The sequence below is a fragment of the Dryobates pubescens genome, chromosome 4 (genome assembly GCF_014839835.1).
Source record: "Dryobates pubescens isolate bDryPub1 chromosome 4, bDryPub1.pri, whole genome shotgun sequence".
NCBI lineage: Eukaryota > Metazoa > Chordata > Aves > Piciformes > Picidae > Dryobates > Dryobates pubescens.
Window position 1 is genome coordinate 35,089 of NC_071615.1, and position 19,870 is coordinate 54,958.

At 59.3% G+C, this 19,870-nt stretch overlaps 2 protein-coding genes across 5 annotated transcripts in view; both read left to right on the plus strand.

Annotated features, from left to right (window-relative positions):
- Positions 1-334: 334 nt before the first annotated feature.
- LOC104297210 (hexosaminidase D) lies at positions 335-4,269 on the plus strand. 3 transcript variants are annotated; one of them, XM_009897120.2, is made up of 14 exons: positions 335-384; positions 592-688; positions 841-1,078; positions 1,223-1,332; positions 1,636-1,723; positions 1,806-1,970; positions 2,063-2,246; positions 2,464-2,535; positions 2,641-2,845; positions 2,926-3,008; positions 3,200-3,278; positions 3,508-3,609; positions 3,742-3,831; positions 3,936-4,269. In XM_009897120.2, exons 2-14 carry the CDS (start codon positions 594-596, stop codon positions 4,153-4,155), a joined length of 1,731 nt encoding a protein of 576 aa, XP_009895422.1. In that variant the 5' UTR covers positions 335-384; positions 592-593; the 3' UTR covers positions 4,156-4,269. The 3 variants fall into 3 exon arrangements, with proteins under 3 accessions (XP_009895422.1, XP_054036217.1, XP_054036218.1); XM_054180242.1 differs by lacking the exons at positions 335-384; positions 592-688 and having other exon boundaries at positions 695-1,078; XM_054180243.1 differs by lacking the exons at positions 335-384; positions 592-688 and having other exon boundaries at positions 695-1,078; positions 3,742-3,823; positions 3,936-4,049.
- Positions 4,270-6,811: 2,542 nt separating this feature from the next.
- Positions 6,812-19,870, plus strand: part of CASKIN1 (CASK interacting protein 1) — a 32,605-nt gene continuing 19,546 nt past the window's right edge. For both annotated transcript variants that reach the window (XM_054180244.1, XM_054180245.1), the window contains exon 1: positions 6,812-7,064. In XM_054180244.1, the coding sequence (XP_054036219.1) occupies positions 6,971-7,064 (94 nt within the window). In that variant the 5' untranslated portion in view covers positions 6,812-6,970. The remainder of the gene's footprint in view (positions 7,065-19,870) is intronic.

Consider the following 19,870-nt stretch of genomic DNA (forward strand, 5'->3'; position numbering starts at 1 on the left):
AGGCACTGCCAACTTATGCTCCACAGAGGTGGCCTTTAGTTTGGGGTCACTTTCCTCTAAATTGGTAAATCTCCACCTCAGGAGTTCTCCAAATTGGTTTAGGAATACAAGACTTCAAATGGATTTTAGCAACCCCAAGTGGACCTCAACCACCTCTCCTCTTCCCACAGGGACATTGCCTCCTGTGCCTGACCAGCACTGTGCCTGCCCTGTGATGCCACCCCACCCAGCCACCCTGTGACACAGCAACTCGAGGGGTTCCCCTGCTGGGGACGTGCCCTGTGGCCACCGCCTTGTTTGCTCTGGCTCCGGCAGAGTCCGTCGAGGCTGCAGACCGAGACAGAGTCAGGTCCGGCCACCAGCTCTCACGCTGGGGCACACGAGGTAGGAGGGGACGTGGGGAATCTCTGTCCATGTTCCCAGTGGGGTAAGGGTGTCAGGAGGGGTCTCCTCTATGCCCTCTTTCTCTGGGTCTCCTGCTGCTCTGCTCAGGGGACCAGGGCATGGTTTGTGGAGCTGTATGCGGTCACCTGTACTCAGGGTCACTTCAGGGTGCTGCCACACAGCCAGCCCCCTGTCTATGCCCCCCAGAAATGGCCTTCCAGAGGAGCCACAGGCTGAACCTGCTGCGCCTGGTCGTGCTGCTCCTCATAGCCTTGGCTGGCATCAAGTTCCTCTTCCGTGACAGGTGAGGTGACACTAGGACTCCAGGTGTGGACTGGGGCCTCAGATGGGTTGGGGTGTGTGGGGATACCCTTGGTTGTGCCTGTGCAGGGGACACGAGTGCTGGGGAGCAGCTGGTGCCCTGCAGTACCCCCAGCCCTGCTCCACTCCCGGCAGCCTTACCCTGGAGCTGCACAAGCACATCAGCAAGGACAGCAGGTTCTGGGGGGACGCAGGAGACACCAGCCAGGACACTGGCCCCCAGAGCCAGGCTCTGGAGCTCTCTGCAGCAAAGATAATGGCCCTGAGGAGAGAACCTGGCCAGCAGATCACCAGAGACTTCAGTGCCACTGAGATGAGGCTGGTCCACCTGGACCTCAAGGGAGCTGCACCCAGGGTCTCCTATTTGGAGCAGGTGAGGATGCCCAGGGATAGGGAGGACATGCCGGGGGGGGATGCACCAAGAGGACATATCAAGGATCAACCTGTTAATTGTCCCCACCAGCCTCTGGGGACTGTGTTGTCCCTGCTCGCTGAACCCACCCTGCCCTTGCCACAGGTCTTCCCCCTCCTGTCCCAGCTGGGAGCCAATGGGATCCTCATCGAGTACGAGGACATGTTCCCCTTCAAGGGAGACCTGGAGATCCTCAAGTCCCCCTTTGCTTACAGGTGAGCCAGGGCTGTGTACTGAGCTGGCTGTGAGCCCAGCAGGCCCTGCAGTGCCAGGGGCTGGGTGTGACCCACCTGGACCCATGCCTGAGATAAGCATGGTTGGAGTGCTAAGCTGTGCCACTGGCAGGGCAATGCCCTGCCCCACCAGGTCAATATTGTGTCCCCATAGTAAAATCCACACAGGCGTGGGGTGGCTGGGGCCATGCAGGCAGGGTGCCAGAGGAGAAGGAGGGAGTGCCCTCATGCTCTGCCCTCTGTTGCATCTGGCATCCCCTGGTGAGCTTGTCCCTGCCCTCCCAGTGAGGAGGACATTGAGCGAATCCAACAGCTGGCCGAGCTCCACAAGCTGGAGGTGGTTCCCCTGGTGCAGACCTTTGGGCATGTGGAGGTAGGAGATCCCAATCCTGCTCCTCATCCTGCATCATGTGGGCTTTGTTCTGGAAGTCCCCCTGATGATTCATCTCATGCAGTTCATCCTCAAGCACCAGAAGTACCAGCACCTGCGGGAGGTCGAGCGCTTCCCCAACACCTTCAACCCCCACATCCCTGACACTCTGGCTCTGCTCAAGAGCATCTTGTCACAGGTGATTGAGAAGCACAGGCATTCCACCTGGATCCACATTGGAGCAGATGAGGTGGGTGGTGGCTGTGCAGGGACCCCGGCCCTCACCCTAGGCACCAGGGATGCTCCCAGGGGTGCTGAGCTTCCTCCTTACCCCAAATCCAGGTCTTCCATCTTGGGGAGGGGATGGACTCCAAAAACTGGATGAGCCGCAACAAGGGTGACACAGGGACCATGTACCTGAATCACATCAAGGAGGTGCTGGGCTTCATCTCCACGCAGTACTGGGGGCTGCAGGCGCTCATGTGGGACGACATGCTGAGGAAGATCAGCGTGGGAGCTCTGCAGGGTGAGAGGGTGGGGACAGCAGTGGCACCTAAGCTGGGCATCTCAGCAGCACTCATCCATGTGGCCACCCTGGCAGGTGCCATGCCCAGTGGCTAGCAAGAGCCCAAGACTGGTCTTGAGGGGACTCAGGTCTTGTTGGGGGTGGTCATGAGGAGCCCTGGGCATTCTCCTGCTGCTGGCACCAGTGCCACCATCCCCACCCCTTGCTCACCCCACAGAGTCTGGGATAGCAAAGCTGGTCTCACCCGTGGTGTGGTTCTATGCACCGGACTTTGATGCTGAGCAGATTGGTAAGGTGATGTGCCAGGCTTCTGAGGCTGGCAGGGAAACACCTCCCCAGTGCCCCCCCATCCCCATGGGGACAATAGCACTGGTGGCTTGTGCCTGTCCTGCAGGGCCATTCCTCACCAAGTATGCAGAGAGTGGCTTCAAGGCAGTGTGGTTTGCCAGTGCCTTCAAGGGCACCACAGGACCAGCACAGACCTGGCCTCCGCTGAGCTATCACCTGAAAAACCACCTGAGCTGGCTGAAGGTGATGAAGGCCTTGCCACAGCTGGCCCCACTTCGCTTCCAGGGCATTGTCCTCACTGGCTGGCAGAGGTGAGGGGTGGTGGGAGCCCTGCCCTCGCCAGTGTCCACGCAGCCTGGCTGATGATGGCATGGCTGGCCCTGCTCTGCAGGTACGATCACTACTCGGTGCTCTGTGAGCTGCTGCCTGTTGGCATCCCTTCCCTGGCCATCTCCTTGCAGACTCTGGTGAATGGTGAGCCACCGTTCTGCTACCATACTGGATCAGCTTGGTCCTGTGTCCCCACCCTGGGAATACTGGGAGAGGGGTGGGAGACAAGGGAAGGAGACCTTCATCTCCCCTGGTTTTGGGGGTGTGGTGAAGCCAGGGGCAAGCTCCTGCTGGCAGGGTGGCCCGAGTTCTGCCTCTCTCCTTGTCCTCCTCAGGGGGCTTCACTGAAGAGACGAAGAGGAAGGTCCTGGACTCACTGGGCTTCCAGAGCATGCATTTGGAGCAGAGCATGTGGTGCGTGGCACAGCCCTGGCCACGTAGGGGGCATCCATGGCACTGCCATTCCAGCTGCATCAGAAGGGATGCACAGGGAGGGAGCAGGGAGTTGGTTACCCAAATGCCTCAGTCCCAGACCCACTTGGGGCAAGGATGAGTGGGGTGCTGGGGTTCACCCAGCAGAGAGCTCTGGCGTGGCTGGTGCACCCCACGTGTTGGACTCTCACTTCCTTCTCTCGTTCCCCAGTGAGGGCAGGGGGATGTTCCCTGGTGCAGAGATCTACCATATGGTCCAGCAGGTTAATGACCATCTGAAGGAGAGCATCCTTAAAGCCCTGGAGGAGGACAGGTAACGGTGGGGGGCAGCGGGGTTGACTAGTTCAAAAATGAAAGTTTTACCATGGGAAGGGGACTTGCCCAGCATGCAGATCCCCATTTCTGGCTGGCCCCCATGCCTCCCACTCCCCTTGTGCCTCTCCAGTGCCATCAAGGGCTGGTTTAGCCCCTATCATCGGAAGCACCAGTTTGGAAACCCCCGCAACATGGAGAGCTTCGGCAGCAAGGTGCTGAAGTACGTGGTGCTGGGAGCCCAAACCCCACTGAGTGCCTGTGAAGGGCTGGGAGAGGTCCCAGGCTCACAGGAAGGAGCTGGGCCACCTGCTTTCCCCCCACTAGGCTCCATGAGGACTGGGAGAGCTTCGTCCGTGACCTGCGTGATCAACTGGAGAAGGTCTACTTCCCTGACACGGTGGAGGAGTGGATGGAGGAGAATGTCAGCCCCTACCTGGACCAGCTGCAGGACCTGGTGCAGGACTACCAGGCTATCATCCGCCTCAATGGCCGGCCCAAGGCGACACAGGGGCCACGGTCCCCCCAGCTCCTGCTGTCCCTCTAAGGTGGCTGTCAAGTGCCACCATCACGTGTCTGCGTGTGTCACCACATTGCTGCTGGTTTGTACTGGACAGGGATCCTGCACTCCCCACCTCCTCAATAAAGTATTTTCATAGTACTGCTGGGTGCTGGAGGAGGCCAAGGCTCTGCCCTACCAGGTGAAGGGGACCTGGAGGGGTCTGTCCTGCAGCAGCTCCTGGGGCGCTTGCCCTGCTGGAGCTAGAGGGTTTGGTAACCACGATGAGGGAGAGCAGGAGCCTCTCCCTCTGCAGGGAGAGGGCAGCCCATGTCATGTGGTGCCCGTGGGGGTGTTTGTGTGCCTTATGCTGCCCTCAAGGGTGACTGTGCCCTAGGTGGAAGATGAGATCCAGTGTGGCGTGGGTGCTGTGTGCCACTGGGCAAGGGCTGGCACCGGGATGGGGCAGTGCACTGCGGGATGTGGGGGGGCCTTGCCATACTTTAGCTACCACCCATTCCCAGCCTTGTGTCTGCTTTCAGCAGTGGCCACCACATGTCCCTGGTAGCTGGAGCAGGGCCCAGCTGAGCTGCCCTCCAAACGCTGCTTTCACCTCTTCCACCCTCTCCATTAACCCAGCAGCTGGGGGCCTGTGTGTTCCCACCCCACCCTGCCTCCACAGCTGTGCATGGTCCTTTGCCTGCACCCATCAGAAAGGCAGCCATGGTGGGAGGACAGGAGAGGAACCCCTGTGTGGGGCAAGCCCCATTCCTGCTGCCCACAGTGCCTCCAGCTCCTGCAAGCAAAAGTTTCCATGTGCCCACTCCTCCTCAGTGTCCGTCCCTGTGGCAAGGGGAGGTGAAACTAACCCACTCCATGCCCAGTGCCTGCGGCTCCGCCCGTTGGAGGCACCGGTTTCTTCTCAGCATGCACAGGGCAGTGACAGGGACATTTCACTGCACATTCTTCTGCTCTGCAAAGACCAACCCGACTTGGCAAGACCCTGCAGCGAGCCACAGAAATGCAAGACTTGGAGCTCTTTCTGCAAGACGGGAGGAGGGACAGTGGCTGTGCACAGCGCTCAGCCCCACACAGCCCTGCTGCCCCATGGCCTGGCACAACCACAACAGTCCTGCTGCCCACTGTGGCCATCGGGGCCCTGCTGGGTCCCCAAGTGCTGGCACAGGGTGAAGGAGCCCAGCAGGAGAGAGCAGTGGGGCACAAAGGGAGCTTTGTTGAGGAGCTTTATTTGTTCTCAAGTGGTGGCAGATGTAGAAGGAAGGCCCTGACCTGTGCCTGTGGAGCCCCAGCCCCCAGCCCAGGGAGCCCTGCAGCAGCTCAGCCCCCTGGGCAGCTGCACACAGCCATGCTGCTGGATTAAAGAGCAGATTAGGTGGCGTCTCACGCTGGCAACCCAAATGTCCTGGATTGGAAAGTGGGGGTGGGGAGAAGAGATAGATTCCGCCGGCATGGGGTGGGGAGGGGCTGCCTCAGCCTGGAGATGGGGGCTCTGGAGGGTGTTAGGGGCTGCCCCATGGTTGGTTTGCTGAGGCTGGCACGAGACTTCTATCAGTAACTCGTCTTGGGAAGCAGAAATTTGGGGTGATGTTGGGCAGATGATGGCTGCACCATTTAGCCCAGTAACACCTTGCCCCATATCCCACCTGGCTCAGCATACTCAGCCCAGCCAGGTACCTCCACACCTTCAGTATCTTGCTCCTTTAAGCCATGAAAAAGTGGAAGGGGACAGACATCAGCTGCCATTGTGCTACAGAACTGGAAACTGGGCATCAGTAAGGAGTTTATTTAAAGAAACGGAAAAGTTGCTGCCTCCTGGTTCCCGTTATCAGCCATCATGGGGAACTGGCTGCGGATTGCAAGGACCAGGTAGAGGGGTGGGACCAGAACTGATGAAAGGGACTTTGAAGCTGGTCTGGGGAGCACTGGCTGCCCTGGGTGGGAGTCTGGGTGCCCTGGATGGGGGTCTTGGGGCCCCAAGAGAGGTTTTGGGTGTCCTGAGTGGGGTCTGAGCACCCTGAGTGATCTGGATGGAGGTCTGAGCTCCTCAGCTAGGGGTCTGGGTGCCCTGACTGGGTGTCTAGGTGCCGTGGGTGGGGGTCAGGGTGCCCTGGGTGAGGTTTTGGGTGTACTGCATAGGGGTCTGAGTGACTTGGATGGTGTCTGTATTCCTCAACTATGGATCTGGGAGTCCCAGGTGGGGTTTGGGTGCCCCAAGTGGGGGTCAGAGTGATGTAGATGGGGGACTGGGTGCCCCAGCCCCATCTCCTCTCTCCCGGGGGGATGGGATCACTGCCGCCTCAAGATCCTCGTCGAGGAAGAAGAGGCCACGATCAGCCTTCCTCTCCGCTTTTCCCGGCAGTTCTCCGTTCCGCTGAGACCCTCCAGCTCATTACACACATCACGGCGGCAGCGCCCTCCGGGGCGTCCCCTGGAGGCATCGGCACCTTCCACTGCACCGGGGAGGGAGATCCCGGTGCCCCGCCCGCAACCGCCGGGGCGGCCACCTCTCCCTCCTCCTCCTTCTCCTCCTCCTCCCTCCGCTGCCCTCCCGGTGCGGCTTACCCCCAGCCCAGCCCCGCCGCGCCCCGCCCCGGGCGCTCGCCGCCGCCGCTGCCGCTGCCGCCGCCGCCGCCGCCCCCGTCTCCGGAGGGGGCTGGGCGGGGGGGGGGGGCCCGCGCCGAGCTGTGCCGCGCCGAGCCGTGCCGTACCGAGCCGTACCGTGTTGTACCGAGCAGTACAGAGCCGCACGGTGCCGTACCGAGCCTCCCGCCCATCCTTCGCCGCGCCACGGAGGATGCTCGGGCCGTGAGCCCGCAGCCGGTAGCCCCGGCACCGTGGAGCTATGGGCAAGGACCAGGAGCTGGTGCAGGCGGTGAAGGCGGAGGACATCGCAGCCGTGCAGAAGCTGCTGCAGAGGCCCAAGCCCGGCAAAGCCAGTGAGTGTGGCGGCGGCGGCGGGGCCGGGTCGGGCCGGGCGGGATGAGATGGGAGGGAGGGCTTGGGGGGGCAGAACACGGGGGCCAGCATCGCTGTAACGGGCGCGGCAGTTTCGGGACCTGCATCCCTCTCCTTGCTCCCGGGGCCCGATTGGGATGCAGCCCTGCCCGGACCCGAGCATCCCTCGGCCCTTCCCTGGTGCGGTGCGATGCGGCTGGGGGCTGGAGACGTGCCGGGGACCCCAGGTGGCTCCTCGGCGACGGGGAGCAGCATGATAGGATCAGACCGTCGGCCCCAGTGTATTCCTGGGCACTGCTGGGGTGCTCGGTGCTGCACAGGATCACCCCGCCGGTCCTGGTGCAGTGCCCCGGTGCAACGGGGCTGCCCTTGCCCTGTGCTCGGGAGCAGCCCCGGGGAGCCGGACCAACGCAGGCTCCTGTGGGGCGGGCTTGGCCTGGGCATGGGCATGGGTACAGGGGAGGGCACGGGGCTGCGGGTGGGCAGAGCTGGGGGAGCGTGTGTGCCTGGCCCCTGGGCGTGCAGCGGGAGCCTGCACCCACCGGCGTGTACGTGCGTGGCGGGTGTGCGTGTGTGGTGGCTGTGTTTGGGTGCGCGGTGGTGTTTGCGTGGTGGTGTGTACCCTGGCATATGTGTGTTTGGATGTGGCAGTGCCCGTGTTCCTGCCTGTGGGGGTGTTTGGATGAAGCTCCTGGGGTATCTCCCTGGGTGCCTTGCTGCAGCGAGCTTTGCATGGCTCTGTGTGGCTGCTGCCAGCTGCGTGTGCCCGGGTGGAAGGCTGTGGGGCTCTATACCCGTATGGCTCTGCCTGTGGAGCTGTGTGTTCTGCCCTCCTGTAGGATATAGCTGCTCTGCTGAGGTGTTCCACTCGGGACTGAATTATTCATGGTGCTGATGCAGCCCCAGGTTTCAGGCCTGGTGCATGGGGAGCAGACCCAGAGGGCTGGGGACTGTCCCTGGGCATGGGCACAGGCCATGGGGGGGGAAGACTCATGTGGACTCTTTGTCACAGCACCGTGCAGCCCTCTGTTCAGGGCCCAGTGTTCCCCAAAAGTGGGCACCCCTGTGTCCCTGCAAGCTGTGCAGCACTGTTGTGGTGTCCCCCATCCTTGGTGATGCATGAGTGTTCCTGGCTGAGCCGGGCCAGCATGGCATGTCCTGATGCCCGGCATGTCCTCGTGCCCAGCATGGCTGGTGTAGCACCCACCACATCCCCAGTGCTGCGCATGGCCAGCGCAGTGTCCCTTGTACCAGGCTGAATTGGCATAATGTACCTTGTGTTGTGGTGCTGTGTAGGGTTGGCACAACATCGCCCCCCATGACTGGTGCCCAGCATGACTGGTGTGGCATCCCCCATGTCTCCACTGTAGCCACTGTAGGCTGGTGTGGGGTCCACCATCTCCCCAGTCTTGTGCAGGGCTCTCACAGTGTCCCCCATGTCCAAGTGCCTGACATCATGCCAGGCCAGCATGATGTCCCCCATGTTCCCAGTGCCATGTTGCTGTCTCTGCTGAGGGCCTTTGCAAGGAGGGAAGCGTCTCCAGCATGGATCTCCTTCATCCCAACCTGATCCAGGGGCTTCCATTTCAATAACATCTCAGAAGGCATGGGGAGAGGGACGAGGCCTCCAGGCCATTCCCCCACACCCCTCTCCCATCCCCTCTGGCCTGGGTGCACAGCTGGGGTTGCTGTGGCAACGGCCAGTGGTGCTGGAGTGCCACCATCACCTTATCCTCCCACATCCCTCCTTCCCAGCCCTGCTCTGCTGTATCTCCCACTGCAGAGCCCTGCAACTCCTGGGCACTGCCAGGTGAAATGGCCATGGGGCCCAGCCGTGCTCCCTATGCCAGGCTTGCAAGTGAGGGACAAAGGACACCCAGTGAAGCCAAGCCTGGCACTGGGGAGATTCCCCTGGCCCTGGGGAGATTGGACCTGGATGTTTGCCCTGTGTCCCAGCTGGGTTGCTCATCTCCAGCTCTGCCAGACCTCCTGGTGCTGGTGCCAGGCTGCTCTGGTACCATTTCCCCATAGGATCCTCCTCTTCTGCCTGGCAGTGAATGCCATGCTCGTGGTTTTGGGTACACAAGCACCTCCAGCGGTGACAGGAGGGCTGGAGGAGCCCCGTGGCATGAGATGATGGGAGAGCACTGAGTAGGGACTGTCCCCATGTCCCCTCCACATGCTGATCCCACACGTGCCTCCGGCTGTCCCCGTGCCGCACAGTGCCAGGAAGGTTGGCACCTTAGCTGTGTTATTTGGATAATATCCTATTCATGTGGGCTTTCAGAAATGAGATTGAGAAAAAAATCCCTGCGTGAATTACCACGGGGTTGCCATGGCAATGTGGGGCCCAATTTAGCCTGTGGAGTAGGGAGTTTGTGGGGCCTGAGCCGGCCGCAGCACGCAGCGTGCCCGCTTCCCGGGCATCCATAATTGATGAGGTTGTCTGAAAGTTACGCAAATCAGATGCAAGGATTTGGCAGCAAACTCTTTCCACCTCTGTCCCCTTCTTCCCCAGTGCTACCTCGAAGAATTGTAGTGACATGACGGTTTCCCCTCTCCCCCACAGCACCCACACCTGCTGTGCCATCCTCATCCCAGGCAGTGGGTGCCAGGATTGCAGCGTGCCACTCAGAGGAATCACAATTCCTCGGATGTAGTGTGTTGGAATGAGCAGGCTCCTTCTCAGTGAGGTTGGTGCCACCACTGGCTTGCCTCCTTTGGAGACAGCTCCCATGGCACCACAGGAGGGGGGTGCCACGGGAGGGACCTCAACCCAAGGGCCAGGCTCTTCTGCCCCAGTTTCTCCTCCCATCAGGCTGAAGGGCTTTGCAAAGTGCTTCCATGCATGATGGCTTCATGGGGCGAAGGAGATGTCCCAGCATGTGGCACCACAGTGGTAGGTGAGCACACAGTGTGACAGAGCCCAGCCATGTGGATGGGAGCTGGGGCTGTGTCCCGTAGAGCTGTGCTGCCTACCCTGTGCCTGGTCCTCAGTGCCATCCTGGTATCCCAGGTTGTCGCTTGGACTTGTGCCCTCATGTGCCACTGGAGCTCTGGATACCTTGCTCCAGGGTGCCTGGGGCTGGGTGACTCATGCTGCCTGGCTGTGCTCAGGAGCTGGGCATGGAGCCCTGCACCCTCTGCACCCTGCCATGCCAAGGTAACCCACCCCAGCCTGTGGCCCAGGAGGTGTGGACGCCAAGGTACGGGCAGCTCAAGGGATGCCCTTGCCCTGGGTTGCCACTTGCAGTGCTCTGCGTCCTGTGTGTGGCTGGCAGCAGCTCTGGCATTTTGGGGCTTATCCCAGCCAGCCCTGGCCCTGCTGCTCTGTTCAGGGAGTGGGTCCTGCTCTGCATGGTGAGGTACCCCAGCCCCACTGGCACCATTGGCACTGCCCTGGCCGCATCCTGGGATGTGAGTGGAGCCACAGCAGCCAGGCAGGATCACTGCTTCGGTGGTGCTCCAGGGTGTGGGGACAGCTGGATGCAGGGACAGTGGGATGCAGAAGTAGCAGGATGCAGGGACAGCTGGAAACAGAGGTAGCAGGATGCAGGGGGCAGCAGGATGCAGGGACAGTGGGATGCAGGGACAGCTGGAAGCAGAGGTAGCAGGATGCAGGGGGAAGCAGGATGCAGGGGGGAGCAGGATGCAGGGGGGAGCAGGATGCAGGGACAGCGGGATGCAGGGACAGCGGGATGCAGGGGTAGCGGGATGCAGGGGTAGTGGGATGCAGGGACAGCTAGGTGCAGAGACAATGGGATGCAGGGACAGTGGGATGCAGGGACAGCTGGAAGCAGGGGTAGCAGGATGCAGGGACAGTGGAATGCAGGGACAGCGGGAAGCAGGGGTAGCGGGATGCGGGGGTAGTGGGATGCAGGGGCAGCTGGATGCAGGGACAGTGGGATGCAGGGGTAGCAGGATGCAGGAACCAGCCCCCGTGGGGACACAGGCTCCCTGCCTTGCAATGTGCTCTCCCATGCAGTGCCCAGTTCATTCTGGGGCTGTTGTTTTTTGTGCCTACACTTGATTGCATTAATAATCTCCTCTGATAACAGTATTTAATAAAACAGAGCTAATATGGCGCAGTTAGGAAATGTCTTTGACATTTCACAATTCAATTTCCATGCAGTAAAAGGCAGGGCAGCTGCAAATCCAATTGTGGTGCAGTGCCCAGGGCACGCGTGGCTGGCAGCTGCCAGAGCTGCCCGCTTTGCCCTGGCCCTCTGCTAATGCAAGAAACTTCCCCGGATGGCAGCCACCTCTCATGGTTCCTGTTGCTGTGCCATGGTCATGGGAGCTGGGGCAGCACCCTCCTTGATGCCAGGGAATCCCAGGGAGCAGATGGTGCTCACTAGGATGCTGGAACCCCAGAGTGCTATCAGCCTCTTGTGCTGTCAGTGCCAGGCAGGGTGGCTGGAGAGGGAGGAAAGGGCTGGGGGGCTGCAAAGGGGTTTTGAGTCCCCACACATCCCCCATTCCATGTTCAGGCACTGCTCCTGCAGGTCCCTCAATTCTCTTGGCATGATTTAACGGCTCAATGCCAAGGGGATGTGCTGGGGTGATGCTGGCACGGGGCGATGTTGGCATGGAACGATGTCGGTGTGTCCCAGGCATGGGGCCTGAGGGCTGTCAGTGGTGGTGGTCAGGGCTGAGTAGCTCCCACCACTGCCACGCTTAACGAACGGTGTCTCAGCAGGTCCCTTCTGAACTTCTTACTGGAGTTTCTTGCCCGCATGTGAAGCTTGCTCCCAGCAGGACTTGGCAGGCTGGCACAGGCTGGTGTGTGCCAAGTTTCCTTCCAGAGGGGGATTATTGCTCAGCCTGGGGTGATATCCCCTTTCTTTACGTTTTCTTGCCTCTTTCCGAACTGCACTGGAGTTGGTGCAAAACCCTCCTTTGCCCCCTGCCACCCCAGCCATGTGATCCCTGCCCACTGAAGGTTGCTGCAGAGGACCCAGAGCTGTTGGTACCACTGAGGAACAGTGGGGCTATGGGCTGGCATCTCTGCTCCCAGATCTGCTCCCAGCGCCACACTTGCTGGCCTCGTTTTTCTCATGGTAGTCCCAAACTGACCTGGTTTGACATCAAATAGCCCTTTGCCAGCAGTGCCCAAGGCTCTCATGGTGCCATCAGCTCCAGCCTTTTCCTGCACGAGGATCTTGCTGCCAGGTTTTAGGGTGCTCCTTTGCTACCCATGCACTGTGATGGGGTGATGCTCCCAGGGAGCAGATGAAGATGCAGCAGGGCCAGGCTGCACCTGAGGGTGCCAGCGGTGCAGCAGGGCTGGGTGCTGAGCACTGAGCCCTCTTCTGCAGCTGCCTCTTCACTGCCAGCCCATGGTGATTTCTAGTAGCCAGTGGTTTCCAGTAGCCAAGCTGATGTCTGGCTCCTTTCCCCTGCTCTTTGCTCCCATTAACCATTCCCTCCCCTTTCCAGGTGCTGGGAAAGGCTGTGATCAGCCTCTGCCCCCCACTCACTGTGCCTCACCAGCTAGCAGCAAAAGGTGCCTTTCACGGGCTCACAGAATGTTAGGGGTTGGAAGGGACCTCGGGAGATCACCGAGACCAACCTCCCGCCAGAGCAGGACCATAGAATCCAGCACAGGTTGCACAGGAATGCATCCAGATGGGTCTTGAAAGTCTCTAGAGGAGGAGACTCCATAACTCTGGGGAGCCTGCTTCAGGTCTCTGTGACCCTCATGCTGAGGTGGAGTCTCCTGTGCTGTAGTTTATATCCACTTCACCTTTCCAAGAGGTGTTGGTATTTACGAGCTGATAGTGTTCCTGCTGGGTGAGCCAAAGGTATTGAGAGGTAAAACCCATCTGGGCTTGCGCCAATCTGCTGTGCCATCACCACTTTGTGCCCTGCCTGTGGCCAGGTGTGCCACGAGGATGAGCTGTGCGGGGCTGTTCACTGAGGTTTATGCAGCACTGATGCCCACCTCAGGTTTCCATCCTGTCCCGCGACCTGGACACGTGGGACAAACCATTCTGGTCCCCTCTCCTCAGAGCAGGAGCAATGCTGCCTGGCACAGGAGTGATCCTGCCAGTGAGGCAGCTCTTGGTGCCAAGCTGAGAGGGATCTTTAAGCCCTAATGAAATGTTAATAGTATTTTCCCAGCTGAAGATGGGAGTAGAAAATGAGGTGTTTAACACTGGGCTCTGCAGCGACAGGAGCAATCAGCCTGAGGAATGGGAACTGAAGGATGCAGTGTATGCCTTGGCACAGCCAGACAGCCCCACGCTGCTGGGCCTGCTCTGGTGATAGATGGATGCTGGTGCCCAGCATGAGCCAGCCAGCCAGCCAGGGCAGCATCAGGTGGGATGGGGTGGGAGAGGGGCTGGTCGGAGTATTGGCTCTGTCAGGGTCTCCTTGGGCCTCACCCAAGGTCACTGATGGCGGTGTGGTGAGAGCCAAGCGGATCGAGGTGGTTGCGGGGCTGGGGTGCCCCTGCGGTACAGTGGGATGATGAGACCCCATCTCCGTGCCTTGCCATGGTCTCTTTCAGCTGGAGATGGAGTAGGTTGCAGGTGGTGCCCAAGAGGCTGCCATGGGCATATCTTCTTCAAGCACTGTGTGTGCTGGTGGCTAGCTGCTCTGTCAGCATACCTGTGTGTGCCCCTCTCCATCCGCATGCCCTTGTGTGCGTCCATGTGCCTGTGGGCATGCATGTACCCCTGAGCATGTGTTGTGTGCCTCTGCATCTATGTGCCCATGTGCATTGTGTGCCCTGTGCATACATGCGTGTGGTGTGCCCTGTGCATCTATGTGCATGAGTATGCCCATGTGGATTGTGTGCCCATGTGCATCCTCCCTGTGCATCCATATGCCAGTGGCTATCTCCATACGCTGCTGGTGCCCGGCCTGGTGTGGGGCTGGGATGACTCTTGGCAGTGGTGGCAACGGCAGCAGCTGGCTGATCTGTTCCAGATGTGGCTGCTGGAAGCTCAGCTCCATGCTGCCTCTCACTGAGGCATCTGTGGGTTCTGGTGAATGGCTGATGGAGCAGACAAAGCAGTGGCTGCCCAGCTCCTGCATTGCAGATGGGCTGTTTGTGGCAACTTCCCGGGCTGTGAGCTCTGCAGCAGCTCCTCTCTGGGCTGCTGATCCTGGGGATGCCTCTCCTCAAGCCCTGGCTCCTGATGGGGAAGGAGCAGGTGATCCTGTGCTGCATCTGCCAGCCCCCTCCCTGTGCCCACCATGGGGTGGGTCCTGTCAGCCCTGCCCTTCCCCTGCAGTGATGCTTTCAGGAGCAGTGTGAGGCCATTGGCATCACTTGGCTGCACATCCCTGCGCTGCTCATCCATCCTGGGCAGTGACCATAACATCATGGCACTTTGATCCCACCTGTGGGGCCAGAGCCGATGCCTATTCCTGCTGCCAGCTTCCCTGCATCCCTGGTCGCAGGGACTGAGTCACTGGCAGCCTTCGCATGGCACTGCAGTGTGGCATTCCTCAGGGGTCAGCAGCTTTGGCAGGAGGCTCTGGGGTCTCCACCTCTACAGATCTGGGGGACTGTGAGCCCAGACCAGGACTGGGGGAGACCCTGCCGTGCTGGGGGGGGTGGGGCTTCACTGAGGGAATCTGCTTGGTGCTCAGGTGGGCACCATGTGGCAAAGGTCAGGCGAGCATACAGAGAGTAGGGACCCTCATGGAGGCTGCTGGTGAGCACCATGGGGTGTTGGGTTTCTTGGCCAGCTCCTGCCCCAGGCTTTGCTTACTAGGTTAGCTCTGCATGAGGTGCACCCATGTGCCCCATACCAACATTAAGAACATATATTATAAGTATCTGAAGGGTGCCAAGAAGAAAGGGCCAGTATCTTTTCAATGGTGTCCCGTGACAAGGTCAAATGGGCACAAGCTGGAATCCAGAAGGTTTCACCTGAACATGAGGAGAAACTTCTTTGGTGTGAGGGTGCTGAAGGCCTGGAGGAGGCTGCCCAGAGAGGTTGTGGAGTCTCCTCTAGAAAGCTTCCAACCCAGTTGGCAATTGTGATCCTGGGCAAGCTGTTGTGGGTGCCCTGCTTCAGCAGGAGGTTGGACTGGATGATCCCCAGAGGTCCCTTCCAACTCCTACCATTCTATGTTTCCTATGATCCCCTGCAGCCTGCGGGGTCAGCCCCTCATCTTTGTTTGGGCTGGATAAGTTTCTTTATGTTTTTCAAAGGAAGAAATCACAGAGTCCCTGTTGCCTCCTGAAAGCTGCATTTAAGTGTCTTGATGCTGGCCCCAGGGGACAACCTCATGCTGCTGCAGCACCGTGACTCAGGCTGCCTCAGCCTGCTCAGCCAGCCTGGAGTGCAGGTTTTTCCGCTTTGCCCTGGGGAGACTCTGGCCGTGAGGGGCACGTGTTTGGAGTATCCACAGCACCAGCTGGTGCGCTGGGCTCAGGGCCAGCACCCCCAAAACAGCGTTGGGATTGGGGGAGTGGCTGGTGATGGGCAGTGGGGCAGCCAGCTGTGGATGTCCAGATGTAATGATGAGTGAGGAGGTGTCCAGATGTGATGGGAATGTGTGTCCGGATGTGGTGAGCAGTGTGTGTCCACCGACTGTGTTGAGTAATGAAGTATCCAGCTGTGGGAGTCCAACTGTGATGAGAATGGGTGTCCAATTGTGATGGGTGCTGGAGTATCCAGATGTGATGGGCAGTGGATATTCAGCTATGCTGGGCACCAGGACATCCAGATGTGTTGGACAGTGGACATTCAGCTGTGATGGCTGTTAGAGTGTCCAGATGTGGTGGACAGCAAGTATCCATCTGTGATGGGCACTGGGGTATCCAGATGTCGTGGACAGTGGGTATCCAGATGTGGCTAACATTGGGTGTCCAACTGTGATGAACAGTGTGTGTCCAGCTGTGCTGGGCACTGCGATATCCAGCTGTGCTGTGTGCCCAGCTGTGATGGACCATGAGTATCCAGCGATACTGAGCACTGAAGTAACCGTCTGTGGTGGACACCGGTCTTCAACATCTCCATCCCATCCCAACCAGCTCTTTATCCAAGGCAGTGCCTTCTCGGTGCAACCAGCATCCCTTGGACTTCCCGGTAGAGCCCATCCTCTTCCCAGTCCATTATTTATCCATTCCCAACTGATGCAAGGATGACAACAGCTTTGTTAGCATCCAGACATCACCTGGGCATTAGCACTTGACCCAGGCTCCTTGGGGGTCTCCAGGGTGGCATGTGGGTGGGCAGAGCGCACGGCTCATGCCACCCTGAAGACCCCCAAAGTGCGGACATCCCACCCCCCAACATCTCCACTGTAAGGAACAAGACTATCATTTGTGTGGAGCTTGTCAGCAAGGATATAATTAAGAGCAGCTATTTTGGATGCTTCCTTTATCCGGCAGCTCACGGTGATGCCACTGCAGGATCCTCCCCTCCTTACTCCTCTAAAAGCCTTCAATGTCTTCCTCGTGGTGCCATCCTACTTGCTGCAGGAGGGTGTCCCAGTGGGGTTTTGGGGGGTCACATGCAGGGATCTTGCTGTCTACGTTGGGCTTGGGGTGAGGAATGTCATGGGAATGGTGGGGCTGGAGAGGAGAGGAACCGCCACAGTGGGATGATGGAAGAGATGAGGAGGAGGATGTGGGGGTGGGGTTGGGGTTGCCCTGGCTCATTCATATTGCCGTCAAGCTTTGGCGGGGAGGAGGGGCACATACAGGGATTCTGCTGCCTATATGGGATGGGAATGGGGGAAGCAGCAAGGATGGTGGGGCTGGAGATGTGTGGGGTGATGGAAGGGATAGGAAGGAGTATTTGGGGATGGTGTGGTGGTGTTGCCCTGGCTCATTCACCACCACCAAGCTTGTGGCGGGGGGGTGGGTCGGAGATGGTTTTCTCTTCATTAAATATATGTTGCTATTGTGGAGGCTGGAGCCATCTGCTCCCTTTGAGCTGGCACAGCACTGCCCGGTGGGGAGCTGGGTGAGGATGTGCTTTGTCAATGGGGGCTTGGCCAGGAGCCCCCGTGCCCCAGCCGGGTATCGATCACTGACGGTGCTGCACAGGCTGCAGATGCTGGGGTCTGGCACTTGATCCCAGTGCTGTGTGGGGAGAAGAGCTCCCAGCCAGGGGCTATGGAAGCACTGAAGAGGGGTCCCACCATGTGGGGCTGTGGCCTTGGGCATGAGTGCAAGGGAAGAGCTGGAGCAGCTGAGCATGGGGATCTCATGGCACTGGGATGCCTGGAGCTGTGATTAGACAAGGGAGTCTCCTTGGGAGATGTACTAGTATGTGTCAGAGTCATGGTTGGGCACAAGGGTCACTCCATAATGTGTACAAGGATGCCCAGAGCCATGGCTGAGCATGGAGGTCTCCTTGTGACATGTACCAGGTGTCCAGAGCAGTGTCTGGGCACCGAGATCTCCATTCAGAGTGCATTGGAATGCCTGAAGCCATGGTTGGGCACTGGAGTCTCCCTACAGCATGCTCTGGATGCCCAGAGCCAGAGCTGGGCATGGGATGTCTCCAAGTGGGGTGTCCTAGGATGCCCAGAGCAGCAGGCAGGCACATTACAGGGGGGTCAGGGTGATGCATGGCCAGCCCCTGGGGTCATGTAGAGCAGCTTCCCCATCCTTTCCTATTCCTGCACGTGCAGCCAGCTCGTGCATCGCCTGTGCGGCAGTGTCCGCCCGGGGCTGGAGCGTGGCAGGGGCTGAGGGAGCAGGCGAGGAGCTGCTGTGCTGTGCTGAACTCAAGCGTGCACTCAGCTCCTCGAGTTTCAGAGAAGGCTTTTCTGGGAGCAGTGGCTGTGCCCAGCTCTCTGCAATGGCATTCACCCATGGCAGATGTGGTTTCTGGTCGGTGTCTGATGCAGGCAGGAGCTGGATCCAGCCCTGGTGGTGCTGGGGCTCACTGGATCCCACTGCACAGCAGGTCCCCCTTTGCCTGGGTCTGGTCATGTGATCCTGCTTGACCCAGCTCAGCACCATCAGGCCACTTTGGATTTTAGTGGGTGTAGGGTTCCCCAGCAGCCACGGGGAACCCTGTAAAGCAGAGCTGTGGTGCTCCCATGTGGCATAACCCTCACCTGAGCATCCCGTGGAGAGCAAAAAGGGGAGGAGATTCTGACCCTTTGCTCTGGTGAGAGCCCACCTGGAGCACTGCATCCAGCTCTGGAGCCCTTGACACAAGAAGGACACGGAGCTATTGGAGATTATCCAGAGGAGGCCACAAGGATGATGAGAGGGCTGGAGCACCTCTGCTATGGGGACAGGCTGAGGGAGTTGGGGCTCTTCACCTTGGAGAAGAGAAGGCTCCGGGGAGACCTTAGAGCAGCAGAAAGGGCTCCCGGAGAGCTGGGGAGGGACTTTGGACAAGGGCTGGGAGTGACAGGATGAGAGATAATGGCTTTGAGCTGGAAGAGGGGAGATTGAGACTGGAGATGAGGAAGAAATTCTTTCCAGGGAGAGTGGTGAGACATTGGAACAGGTTGCCCAGGGAGGCTGTGGACACCTCATCCCTGGAAGTGTCTAAGACCAGGCTGGATGAGGCCTTGAGCAACCTGAGCTGGTGGGAGGTGACCTTGCCCATGTCAGGGGGTTGGAACTGGATGAAATTTAAAGTCTTTTCCAACCCAACCCATTCTATGATACCAGGCTGTTCTGAGGGCAATGATGAGGTTCAAGTGGTCTGAGCAAGTGCCCCAGTGCTAGGGGTACCACCGTCGCTGTGCTGCAATGTCTGCCTGGTGGCCCTGGCATCTTATGTCTGCACAGGCAGGATGGTTCTCACTGGGTACTGTTAGGTGCTTGATGGTGCTCGGTGCTCTCCTTCACCCCTTCGGTGAGCCCAACGGGGAGCAGGGACATGCTTGATGCCTGCTGGCAGCATGGTAGCGCGGGACCCCTGCTCTCCTCCCTGCTGTGCCAGTCTCCTTTTGTGGCTGGTATTGTTAATTGGCAGCAGTCCTGGCTCCCTTCCCTCACTCCCTTGTTAGTGGGAGACTTTTCTTGGTGCTTCCCAGCCTTTACCAAGTTCTCCCAGACAGGCTGCAAGTCCCACATGGCAGCAGTGGGGCTAAGACGGCTCTGGATCCAGTGGTATATTGGGGTGCTCATCCCGCTCTCTCTGTCCATGAGCACCCAGCAGGACCATGCCAAGGGCTCAGCTGGTCTCCAGGCTCCAGTTGTGGTGCTGCACCCTTGGAACAGATAACTCTGTTGCACCCCATGCCAGGCTGCCATTACAGGAGGGGGTTAATTACTGGGGCCTTGGCACAAGGGTTTTGCTTGCAGCCCCTCAGAAGCATTGGTGGTGCTGGTTGGCATGGCAACTGCTGCCTTCTCTGCCCTACCCACTGCCCGTGCAAAGCCACCACCTCTTGATGGCTGTGGTGCGGGTACAGACGTGGGGTTGAACCTCTGATGGTGCCGCAGCAGTTTATACCATCTGAGGCACTGGCCTCACCCCATGGGGGTGCCAACCACCATGCCACCATGCATACTACCACTCACAGCTCACCATGTTGTCCCCAGGAAGCCATGAAAACACCCAGCTGCTCCCCAGAGTGGGTTGTGGGATCCCATCAGACCCAAAAAACCTGTTCCCAGCAGAACTTCGACGCCATGCTGGAGCACTGAGCTCACTGCAGCCCTACCTGGGCACTGAGCAGGCTGGTGGCCACTGGCAGTGCTTTAAGGAAAGTCAAAACCTCTGTGTGGCTGGAAGTCACTGACTAAGCACTTGGCACGGGTAGTGATGGAAGTGCTAAAGAGATTTTGGCAGCCTCAGCCTCTCCTGCAGGTGCAGGGAGGAGAGATTTGCTGATGCCAGTTTGT